Consider the following 12,965-nt stretch of genomic DNA (forward strand, 5'->3'; position numbering starts at 1 on the left):
TCTGAGAAATATACATTTTCCTTTGTATGCTTAGCACTCATGCTCTGATGTGTCAGCTTTATAAGTGCCATATAAAAACAATCAGCTCACTCATTAACGCAGGAAGAGGCTGATTTGCTTTATAGAGTTTCTGTCAGTGAATGTCAACAATGACAAGTAGAGAGAGATGCACACACACCTCTGTTCAAATTGTCATCTATCACTCATTCCTCTACATTATAGCTTCCAGACAGTCCTCCCCTGGGATCCGTGACGAAGAGAGAGTCGGAAGAGTGACAGAAAGAGAGAAAAAGACACAGTAAGAGAGAGAGAAGGAGAGAGAAGTAATCCTTCACTTGTGATGTTTAATGTTCAAAGCAGGCTTTGTTTGTTAAGTGCCTCACTGCAGGGTGTAGACTGAAGGATTGGGGGTTGAGGGGGTGAGGGGGGCGGCCGTGTCCCTCAATACTCCATTAGCTAATGGCTGTCCAAAGCTCTGCCATCTTACCTCCATACGGCAGCCGGCTGTACAAAAATAATGACATTATTGAACTGACAATTAGCGAATCCAAAACACTTGTACATTAGAACTAGGTGGCAATATAAATAATTCAAAGATCAGACTTGATTTAGAATCAACCCGGTGGCATGTCTGACCGAACAGGGAAAAAGAGAGAGAATATAATAATAATATATTAAAAATAGAAAATACTTATTATTAAATTGTAATTATACTCATCAATATTACTGTTTTTACTGTATTTTTGATCAAATAAATACAGCCTTGGTAAGCACAAGAGGCTTTTTTCAAAAACATTAAAACATCTTTAACTTTGGACCTACAGGTGTAGACATAATAAGCAAATAATTTCCTATCTTTAAACAAAAGGCTATTTATACCTATATCTAACATTTAAAAAAAAATGGCCTTCTCTTTATTTTAGCAAACAGACAACTACCAATTCTGGCTTTAAAACAACAGCAATTTCCACTGAAACCATGTGCCAGATTTTGATTTAATGGCTCACGATATTAACGATTCAAACTCGCATTTCACTAATGTTTCAGGGTCAGGTGAAGCTCTCTTTTAAGCTGAGGTGGAGTTTGCCCTCATGCAGTCGGGTCAGCAGAATCTTGCCAGTGACTTTTACAAGCTAATCAGATCAAGAGCATCTTAAATTAAACATGCAAACTAAAAAAAGAGAGAGATTAATTTTTGCTGATGACCGTAAATGCAAATGATGAGTCAATTAAATGCAAGGCGCAGTTCAATTAATAAGTTGAGGAGCCCATCATTATAATGTTTGCGAAAGTCGGAGCCCACATTCATTATGCTATCAGGTATATAATAATTTAATGAATGGGTCTAATTAAAATGTGCTACTTTAAGGGGAATTGGTGGGTTGGGGTAGAAGGAAAGTGGGCTGGGCCCAAGGAGAGATCATTCTCCAGAGATAACGTACAATCAGACATCTGTTGGCAATAAGACGGCACAAAAATAACATGCTGGGTTACTTTTGTAACATCTATTTTCCTAACATGCCCCCAAACACCTGCTTCTGGAAGAAAGGCTCAAGGAAGACAAAAGACACTCCGAAAAAAAAAATATCAGAGACAAGAAGTAACTTTAATTTAATATTGTGCACTTTGAAAAGTTATTTTACAGCTTTCATCAAAAATGATAACAATCTATACAGTAGTTTTTGTCTTGAGTTTTCCTATCAATAGAACGGTTCAGTGTGTATCCAGTCAAAAAAAAAAACTACAAAAAACAAAATTGAAACAAACCCAAGAATAGGAGGCAGAAAAGAAGGAGACCAGCTTTTTGGTTCGAGTCTTGTGTTCTATCAAATGCTTGTCATTTTATAAGGAGTCCAACTTATTCATTGCGATGGAGCCGCTAACAAAGTAACCATCGCATAACAGCCAAATATGGAAAAGAAAAACATCATGAATGGTCAGTCATTTCTGATAAATAGTCCTCACACATCAGCATATTAAAAGCCATTTTTCTGTTAGATGGCAGTTTGCAGACTCACATTACAGGAGACAGCACTTAAACCATTCATGAAAGAGCCCTGAAGACCGATCATTGACAGTAAATTTTGACTCAAGTCACAGCGTTACAGACTGGGAGTCAAAACTTCAGCTCTGGGGTCAAGGCATTGTGCTCTGACATCGAGTCACTTTGCTCAGGGTGAGAAATTCATCACTGGTACCTTACAAAGTGCTGTGGCACGACCCAAAACATGCAGGTTTGCATGCACCTCCAGCTAAAGTGAGCATCCACTTCAGAGCGAACGGAGACACTGTAGAATATGGCTTTGAGCTTCTCCCCCTTTTGTGAACGCAGCAGACATAAACGAATGAAAAAAGGCAGCCTTTTGCTTTAAATTAATGAGAAAGTGCAACCCATCGCACTAGCAACACATAAAAAATAAATCATATAGTCTCTCTTTATAATCCTTCATGTTCCCTCTCATTTTCCTTCATAATACAAACAACAGAAAAAGGTATAATAATTCATTTAACCCTCCTTGCTTTAAGTAAACCAGACCAAATTGTGCTTTTTATCTGGAAAGAAATCCCTTAAGTAACTCTGTGGCAACAGTTATTGGTAGTGGTGGTTGTGAAGTCTGTACAAGTGATTGTACGCTTATGGGTTTGCATTGTTAAGGCATCTATACTGCTGGTACTGATATACGTGTGAGAGATAATGGAATAGACAGATCTATAAGCAGGCATAAATAATCAGATAAAAAAAGATGAAAGAAAAGATTAAAAAGAACAGATTCAAACTTCATCGAAAACATCCTTCTAGGTTCGACGCGCGAAATAAAACCATCAAGAAGAGCCCATGCATATTATTACAATAGTACAGGTTCTGTAAGCCTAAAAAAAAATATATAGATTTATATATTCATCATATATTTATATATATAATAAAAAAAAATCTACATAATTAAATGCTGTGAGATGCTACTTTTATGCCATACATTAAAAAAATTCAAAAGGAAAACTTAACTTACAAATTATACAAAAATAGACAATGGCTTTTTATGAATAGAACTTACTTAAAAAAAATAATTGGAAGCTTGACATGATATAAAACATGAATCTAAATTCAAACAAATGCATTAACAATAAAGACAATGCGGTGATGAAAGCGAACAGATGGACAAACAATCACGACAAACCTTACGCAATCAAAGTAAATTTGGGGAGAAAAGCAATATACAAAATCTGGATATACATATATATAGATTTATATATTCATCATATCTTTATATATATAATAAAAAAAAAATCTACATAATTAAATGCTGTGAGATGCTACTTTTATGCCATACATTAAAAAAATTCAAAAGGAAAACTTAACTTACAAATTATACAAAAATAGACAATGGCTTTTTATGAATAGAACTTACTTAAAAAAAATAATTGGAAGCTTGACATGATATAAAACATGAATCTAAATTCAAACAAATGCATTAACAATAAAGACAATGCCGGTGATGAAAGCGAACAGATGGACAAACAATCACGACAAACCTTACGCAATCAAAGTAAATTTGGGGAGAAAAGCAATATACAAAATCTGGATATACATACATTATTTATATGGATATTTTACAGAGAGTCCCCTCTTTTTGTCCAGAATCCATGATTTGTGTTTGCTGAAGTTTGTGAGATTTTATGTAATTTATGCAATGAACTGAACATCATTGTTATTGAGCTGCCTTAAGCCATTCTGAGATAAATACAAATAAAACAAAGACTTTGGCAACAGAAAGTATATGTACAAAAATAGACGACTACCAAAGTGAGCCAATAAAACTGCTGTATGTTAGGTGTTTGACACATTTGGAAAGCATTCTTCATACAGTGCTGTCTAAACATGAAAATACTTAGCTAATTCAAGTCATGTCCCCCAAAACAAGCCAAAGAAACACACAAAAAGGAAAAATGGGTTGTTTTAACAGTCGGCTCTGAAATAGCATACTTCATTTAACCTATTGAACACAGCAAACCAAACACATTAAAATATATATATCACAGTTTCATTTTTCATAGACAAAGCAAACATTTTAATTAAAAGCAAAAACAAATCCTCACATTCCTTGAGCACACATAAAATTCAAAAGTTTTTATTTTTTTTTATTAAATGGCATTGCAACTGAGGGCTCTTTCCTTCAGTCCAACTGTTTACTGCATATCTCTGCTCTATTTAGCAGCAAATATTTGCATGAACATAAATACTGATTTGTTGTGGAAACTGGGGTGCTTTTTCTTCTCTTTGAGGATGAATCTGGACATTGAAAAATTACAGCATGACAGCGTTTAATAACTCTTAAATAACTTTCTTACATCATAGCCATTCAAACCAGCTGGTACCCAGATGCTTCATAAAAAAACAAAAACAAAAAGAAATTATAGGGAAGTGAGTATGGCGCTACAATTTCACTTTGTACGAAAACAAACAACATTATGGCAAACTATTTGTTGGCTTCTCTCTGGGACAAAAAACCCTCCCTTCTTCTTCTCTGTATTCAAACAATTGGCCTAAATATTCTCATTTGGATTTTCAGCGAATGTGTCTGTTCATATAAAAACTGGTCAGTATTAACAGAGATCTGTGCTGTTGCCCCGTAACTGCAACATTAGGGATGCACCTGCTCCTAAAGTGTCATGTTTGTGTGATACAGTCTGTAAAAAAAGGCATGTGATCATTAAATTCATCAAAAAAGCCCATGAATAAAATGAAAAGGAGATCCATCTCTCCTTTCTGCATGGGCAAAACATGGGGAGGGGAGTCCTTCAGTAGAGCAGTCCAGAAATTAGCTTAAAAACAAAAACAAACATATACTTTCTTCCCATAAAATGAGATTCCTTTGTCAAAAGGCCTGAGTTTTAAAAGTTCAGTTTTCATTTCTCCTGCACCAGAAATTGCCTTCAGCTCAGAGCGTAGAATCTCTAATGAGAGCTGAAATCAAATGTGTCTCTTCAGCCCAGGAGCCCCTACATGGGAGGAACAATCATCCCTGGGATCACTATAGTCATGAGAAAAGAGAGAGAAGGAAAGTGAGACATGGGATTGTTTGGTTTCATCTGTCATGCAACAAAACTAAAAGAAAAGCATCTGGAAAGCATGTCCTACTCAAATGATATTTGTCACAGTCAACCTTGCACAAAGAGAGAAAGAAATATTGTATTGCTTTGTGATGACTTGCCATTATACATATGAAAATCACAATTCAATTCAGTGTTATTTTAGAATTATTTATATACTATTATAGGTTTTATTAAGATTTTAATTAGCTTTTATTTTTATATTTTCAGCTTTAATTTTAGTTTCACTTTTAGTTATTTTATGTGCTTTTGTAAGATGCAACTTTTGTTTTGCAAGTTTGCAAGCTTTTATTTCAGTTTTCTTGTTAGTTCAGCACTTCAAATTATCAAACTTATTTCTGTTAGTTGCAAAAAATGCAAATTTTTTTAGCCCTGATATAGTTACTAAGATGTTGTGCAACAGTTTTGAAGTAAATCAATGCATAGAAATGAAAGGGTTAACTAAAGACAGTGGTTATGGATCACATCTAAACAACAGGGTAGAAATATGGCTTCAATCAATTGACGGAGGGATGGAGAGATTAAACGAACCCAGTAATATATCCCATAATTATCTGTACTTTCGATCACACTGAAGCTGTACATTAATCAGAAGGATGTACAATTCCCTGCGATTGGGTGAGGATAATCTTTATTCCGTATGATCCACCTAAGGTTGCAGGTCATCCATGTTTAATTGGAGTCATTGTCAGGATAAATAGTGACTTGCTTTACAGGCTGTATATCAGTCTCCCCATCAGGGAGCCATTATATGAACAATTCATCAATCCAATTAGTGATAACACTATAGGACGGCTTCGCAACACATTAGCTAATGCTTCTCTCCCATGAGGACAAAGCTCCACGGGTTCGGGGGAGACGTTCAGGATATTCTTACAGTCTGAGGGAATTTGCATTTACATGAAGAGCGTAGAGGACAAACTCAGTGTATGCATGTAGTTGGAGCTATTTTTACTCTTAAAAATGACTTCCATTGGTGTAATCCAGTCATATTAAATAATATATTTGACTTGAATAAAAACAGGTCATTTAAAGCAGTTTTTTTATTTGACTGTGTAGCTTTTCGCTTGTGTTTCGATGAGTGTTTACTTCATGTGCCTATGGGGACCGACGCACATTTATGTGGACATCATTTTTACGAGACAAATTATAAACAAACAGCTATGCTAATAAAAAGTGCATGCAGTGTATACATAGTCTGACCCAAATGAACTTGCTTGCCAACACTTAAACAAAAATAGCTTGAGCTTAGATAAATAATTTTTGTTCTCAAACATTAAACAACGTTCAGTCAAACATTACTATCACTTCTATTCATTATTAGCCAAGAGGAAGCAAGTCCCATGAGCACTGAGCTTGGTTTCTCTCTCCATCGCTCCCTACTTTCAGCAGGCCACATCACCGCACCAGATTTTTCATGCAGCATATTGGCTTCCTACTGATTTCCTCTCTCTGGTCCCTCATCTCTAATTCCTGGGTTATTTCCTGAGTGTCTCTGCCTCATTTGGAATGGGGGGTGGGGGGGGGGGGGGGAGAGTGGTGACCGACAATCGGTCATTGGGTCAGAGTGCTGAGTGCATATCAACATACGGAGAGGAAGCACTCCACGCTCACAGATAAGAGATGTCTGCCTCAAATGCTCAATTGTGCGTAATAGACGTAGGGGGGAGGGGGGGGGGGGGGGGTGGGGGGAGAGTGGTGACCGACAATCGGTCATTGGGTCAGAGTGCTGAGTGCATATCAACATACGGAGAGGAAGCACTCCACGCTCACAGATAAGAGATGTCTGCCTCAAATGCTCAATTACTTGAATATTGTCTCACTGTGGATGTCTAGATATTTCAGATCAACACCCAGGGCCAAATGCTGCGCAGAGTAATTGTCATAAATCAGAGAATGCTGATTATGGCTTTGTTTCAGATAACAGTGAACATACAGTATGTTTTTATAGATGTCACAAAAGTGGTTTTATGTAGCCTGCTACAATTTGGCGGAATCTTAAAATAAATAAATAAATAAAGTAATAATATAATAATAAAAACTGGATGAAAAATAAAACCTATTCTTAGGACCATTACAATTTTGTTTACATTGTGTCATTTTTATGAGCATATTTTGTGAACAATTTGTAATTGTTTTTTGATTGATTTTTAAATTCGTGGATGTTAACTGGCTTATAGTTAGTTAACTGACAAAATCCTTGTATTCTACACTCCACAGCCACAATTGAACTCTGAGGAGGACTTGACACAGGGAACAGGAAGTCAGGCAGGAAATGAAACACATATGGCATGCTCTTGGAGACGCACAGCAGGCCCCCACTGACTGAGCAGAAGTGAGGAGAACGAGGGAGGCTGAAGGGAGAGGATGATCTGACAGTCATGCTGATGGATGGCTTAATGGATAGAAAGAGAGGATGATGAAGAAAGAGTGTGAGACAGGTGTAACATACTTCAGGAGAAGGCCAGTCCCTGCAGGGAGCTGGCGGTGGAGTACTTGCTAGAGTCCATAAAAGATTGATCTACTGGAAGCAGAGGGAGAAAGCAGGGGAAGGAAGATGAAGGAAACAAAAAGAGATTTATTTTTTTAGTGCAAAAAGAGGAATTGGGTCAGAAACAGGTAAAAACAGATTACCGCAAGTTAGGACAAACTGACAGCTGTCTAAGTGTTAGAAGGCTGTAGATCAGACACTCCAGCTGTTTCAAAACAAGTGAGTTGCATCACTGCCAACTGCCTACATAGACAGCTGCCTTTCAACCAGAATGGACTACTTGGAAAACTTTACATAGCCACAGATTCCTTGCGTCACATAAACAGTGCTCTGCATGGAAGACTTTTGATTGAAGAAATTGGTGAAAACTATGTGTCATTGAAGGCAACATAATTAGTTTATTGTCATTTTGGAGTCAGCTCAATTGGTTTTATAACTGAGCACTTAGAAACAACACTGCACAGCAAAATCACTATACACAGACACACACATACATACACTATCGTTTAAAAGCTTGGAGTCAGTAGGATTTTATTTAAAAAAGTTAATACTTCAGCAAGGACACATTAAATTGATCAAAAGTGACAGTACAGACTTTTACATTGTTGCAAAAGATTTCTATTTGAAATAAATGCTGTTGTTTTGATCTCACTATTCATAAAAGAATCCTGAAAAAAGTATCACGGTTTCCACCAAAATATTAAGTAGCACGAGAATTGTTATATTAGAATGATTTCTGAATGATCATGTGACACTAAAGACTGGAGTAAGTGGGAGAACTTGCACAATTGGTGGCTGACTAAATACTTTTTTGCCCCACTGTACATACACTTACACTATCGTTTAAAAGCTTGGAGTCAGTAGGATTTTATTTTAAAAAGTTAATACTTCAGCAAGGACACATTAAATTGATCAAAAGTGACAGTACAGACTTTTACATTGTTGCAAAAGATTTCTATTTGAAATAAATGCTGTTGTTTTGATCTCACTATTCATCAAAGAATCCTGAAAAAAGTATCACGGTTTCCACCAAAATATTAAGTAGCACGAGAATTGTTATATTAGAATGATTTCTGAATGATCATGTGACACTAAAGACTGGAGTAATGGCTGCTAAAAATTCAACTTTGCTATCACAAGATTAAATTACATTTTTAAAATACATTACAATAAAAAAGTATTTCACAATATTATAGTTTTACTGTATTTTTGATCAAATAAATGCAGCCTTGGTGAGACTTCTTTCAAAAAATAATAAAAACTGGTTATCGATCCGAAAATTTTGAAGGTGTGTGTCTGCCCCAGACACACACAAAAAAAAACCTTAAATTAACATATTTAAACCGAATGTTCATATTTGTGCTTGCCCTATCTTGGTGAGGTCAAGCTTTTCATTCTGCTGTTCCACTCACCTTGGAGGCCGTTTCCATTGGCACTGGTGCAGGTAGGAGGTGGCGAGGCCTGGGGCCGCACAACGGGAGCAAAAGCGCTCTTCTGTTTGACTGCAGACACCATGTTGGCCGGAGAGAAAGAGAAGATGCCTGAGGAACTGCTGCAGTTGGAGGGAAGACTGGTGGAGGAGGCCATGGTGGGACTGGAAGGAACAACTGAGGGACGGGAATGAACGAGAGAGGGAAACCGGTTTAGGGTAGATCAGAGCATACCTGAAGCACATGATTTGATTATTTTTTTTATTTTTATAAAATGATAGGTGGTAATAATATGTATAATCAATGTTAGATCATTTATTTTTATAGTATTCCTTGACTGGAGGTTCACAGTCCTCAAGCTCCACAGATGCACTGTCTGCTCCTCTCAGAACAACATTAGCGCTGGTCCCTCCTCTGCCCCATCTCTACCGCCTCTCCTTTTGTCTATTAATACCCTAAGAGCATTTTCCCCCTCAACGATTTTACAATTACTCCTGTCGTATTTCAGCTGCTCTCTTATATCCTGCTCTACCTTTATTGTTGTTATTATTCTGCGCTTAAATTTTATGGCACTTTCCCAAGTAAATTCTCCTGATAGTGTCATAATCCATTTATGAAGGCCTAACTAATCAATTAATGAAAATTGGAGCCCACAAAATCAGCTCTCTCGCATTGATTGAAAGTGTCAGCGTGGAGTCAGTGAGCCTGTTAAAATACTTGTTAACATCATGGAATCAAAGTACCGAAGTTGAATTGCTTCTCCTGCAATTAGTTTATTGATTTAATTAAGACGCTTTAATTTAGAAGCCGCGCGAGAAGATTGGTGTTATACGAATGGCTAAGCATTATAGACAGTGTCTGATCATGACTGAAGAAAAAGAGTGGCTGGGATTAAACACACACACACACACACAGTGGCAGGACTGGCTTACTTGGTGGTCTAGGCGAAATATGATATACGTGTAAGATACATTAATGTTACTACAGTTTATGTTTAGAATGCAATTACCCCTTTAGACATTCATGCACTACAGTTCAAATGTTTGGGGTCGGTAAGAAGTCTCTTATGCTCACCAACGCTGCATTTATCTGATCAAAAACTCAGTAATAACAGTAATGTTGGGAAATATTGTCACAAATTAAAATAACAGTTTTCTATTTTGATATATTTAAAAATGCAACTTATTCCTGTGAAGACCAAGCTGAATTTTCAGCATCCTTACTCCAGTCTTCAGTGTCATATTATCCTTCAGAAATCATTCTAATATGATGATTTGCTGCTCAAGAAACATTTCTTATTATTATCAATGTTGAAAACAGTTATTCAGGATTATTTGATGAATAGGAAGATCAAAAGAACAGCATTTATTTGAAATAGAAATATTTGAAACAATCTAAAAGTCTTTACTGTCACTTTTGATTAGTTTAATGTCCTGAATGTGTTGCTGCATAAAAGCAATAATTTCTTTAAAAAAAATTTTTTTTTATTATTATAGTATTATTATATGCATATATATATATATATATATATATATATATATAATTTTTTTTTTTCATTCACTTGTGTGAATACTCATATCTATGTGCACCTGATACAAAAATGTAAAAGAGAGAGAGATAAACAGACATAGAGAGGATCAGTACTCACTGGCATAAGGAGAGTTGGCAGCAGAGCCATTGAGGAAGTTGGGCGACCCTCCCAGCGTGGTCATGCCTGTGTTGCCGTATCCATTCATATTGGTAGAGACGCTACTGTAGCTACTCTGCTGGGGTGTCGTGCTGGGTACATAACCGTGAGGGGACACACTGCTTGTGTTTCGACTGAAACCTGAAACACACACTCATAGTAATAAGGAAAAGAAATAGGAAAGAAAGAATACATTTAGAAACAAACAGAATCAGCTCCTGGTCACCATTGACTTTCATTGTATGGAAAAGAGCACCGTAAGCATTCTATCAAACATCTCCTGTTTTGTTACACAGTAGAAATAAAGTCATACACATCCAGAATGACATGACAGTGAATGAATGATGATAGAAATCTCATTTTTGGGTAAATTGTTCCTTAAAAGAAAGATCTGTGTGTCAGTGGTATACAGAGGCAGATAGGACAGGAGGAGGATGTGGACTATAAATATACATCAGGACATTAAACGCTGACATGGGTGAAAGCAGCAGGAAGTTCTCGCTCCAGGAGTCCCCGCTGACTGGTACAAAGGCAGCGCTCATCTCTGCTCTGCTTACTATTCATTCTCCCTTTCATCAGACGACTGATACATTACTGCTGACTTAACACAAATCATTCATTGTCACAGAGGCCAAGGAATGCTGAGGTAAAGGAGCCTGGAGGTTCAGGGAGCATTGCTGAACGCTTGTATCTGTCTGCATGCTGTCTATCTCGCTACTTTTCACCCACTTGCCTAAGGTTCGAAGGACGTAGCAGACTACTGAATACCGTGAATTTGCACACTTTAATGGGACTATCCAGAATCACTCTAACACAAAAAGAAGTCAAATGGAAAGATTGACAATGATTTATTAAATACATTGCAGCAATATTTCAGTGCATTTAGCACCTGGTTAAACTCAACTGATAGTGGTTAGAGAAACAACTGGTTAGTAGTTTTAGTGTTTGCACTAAAATACCATATGCAAAAGTGAATTATTAATCCTTATCCTCTCTTTGCACGCACACACACACACACACACACAAACACACACACACACACAAACTCTCATAGTAAATCACTTTTTTTGTGAATGGCCAAAATATCTTGTGGTTTAAGATTGATGGCGTCTTGCATCTCTGCTCACCCTGATTGGCTCCTTGTGTGGACTCAGAGACATTGACAGCGAGCTGGCTGTGGAAGGAGTTGACTCCCATCATGCCTGCATGAACTGAGCTGTTAGCCAGACCTGGCAGCTGGTTGTGTCCACGTGGGACATTGTAGAGTGCCTCTGCGATATCTGCTGCTCTTTTCAGAATGATCTCCTATCAGGATCAACACAGAAATTGACCGATCTAATGATTAGAAGGATACTAGTAAGCCAACTGCCTGAAAAAAAACACTCTCTTTCAAATAATCATACAGTATAAATAATAACAGTTTGACTAAATAAGTAATCATAACCCAATAAAATACAGTCAATCAGTCAATAAATAAACACAAATAACAGTTAATATTAAACAACAATTAAAAAACCCAAAATACCCACTGCATCTTATTGTTTAGTATTTAGAAAATTGTCTTAAAATAATTATATCTAAGTATGGGCAATCTACAGTATGAGTTGCCAGATAAACACACCTGGTCAAATATGATCATATGAATCAATATATTCTTAAAATACTAAAAGAACACAATCTAGAAGTATAATCATTAAAGATGTGCTTATCTGCTAATCAGCTAGAGCAGAAAACTCTAGTTTTGGGGGCTGGGGAAGGGGGGCTGCACATTTTGATGGAAAATTCATGTCTCAAATTCACCCTCATAAAGACAACAGGACCCAGTGGAGGTTGGGGGGACAGGGGGTCCTGAGAGAGAGCTCTTTGAGTGGGTTGATGACTGGAGTCATGCTCCATCCACTGCCCAGCCTAAATAATTCAGCATCACTGCACTCATGCTCAGCTCTGCAATCGATGAGCATATACCCTCACTCGCAGTTCATAACTGATCTAACATTGAAGATGCCCTTGTGGTCCTTCAAACCAATGAGAGAGAGCTCTGAAGGAATTACATTGGGGGATTTATGTTGAGAGAATATGTTAGGGAATATTAGAGAACAATTCTACGGTCTTAAAGCTCAAAAATGGCCTTAACTGGGAACAAATGCTTAACTGTGCTGTTTAATTAAACCATTTAAATGTGGAAAATGGTATTATTTGCACTGATCCTACAACACAATGTGCTTTTTTTTTTTTTTTTACTAATAAT

The 12,965-nt window shown here is 36.9% G+C and overlaps 1 protein-coding gene across 1 annotated transcript in view; it reads right to left on the minus strand.

Annotated features, from left to right (window-relative positions):
- Positions 1 to 4,033: 4,033 nt before the first annotated feature.
- The window catches only part of LOC107554460 (transcription factor COE1), a 123,533-nt gene continuing 114,601 nt past the window's right edge, over positions 4,034 to 12,965 (minus strand). The window contains exons 13-16 of the mRNA XM_016236966.1: positions 11,845 to 12,022; positions 10,679 to 10,858; positions 9,013 to 9,207; positions 4,034 to 5,030 (exon numbers count right to left, since the gene is read on the minus strand). Coding sequence (XP_016092452.1) covers positions 4,999 to 5,030; positions 9,013 to 9,207; positions 10,679 to 10,858; positions 11,845 to 12,022 — 585 coding nt within the window. The 3' untranslated portion in view covers positions 4,034 to 4,998. The remainder of the gene's footprint in view (positions 5,031 to 9,012; positions 9,208 to 10,678; positions 10,859 to 11,844; positions 12,023 to 12,965) is intronic.

Source organism: Sinocyclocheilus grahami, unplaced genomic scaffold (genome assembly GCF_001515645.1).
Source record: "Sinocyclocheilus grahami isolate Dianchi unplaced genomic scaffold, SAMN03320097.WGS_v1.1 scaffold502.1, whole genome shotgun sequence".
In the NCBI taxonomy this organism is placed as follows: domain Eukaryota; kingdom Metazoa; phylum Chordata; class Actinopteri; order Cypriniformes; family Cyprinidae; genus Sinocyclocheilus; species Sinocyclocheilus grahami.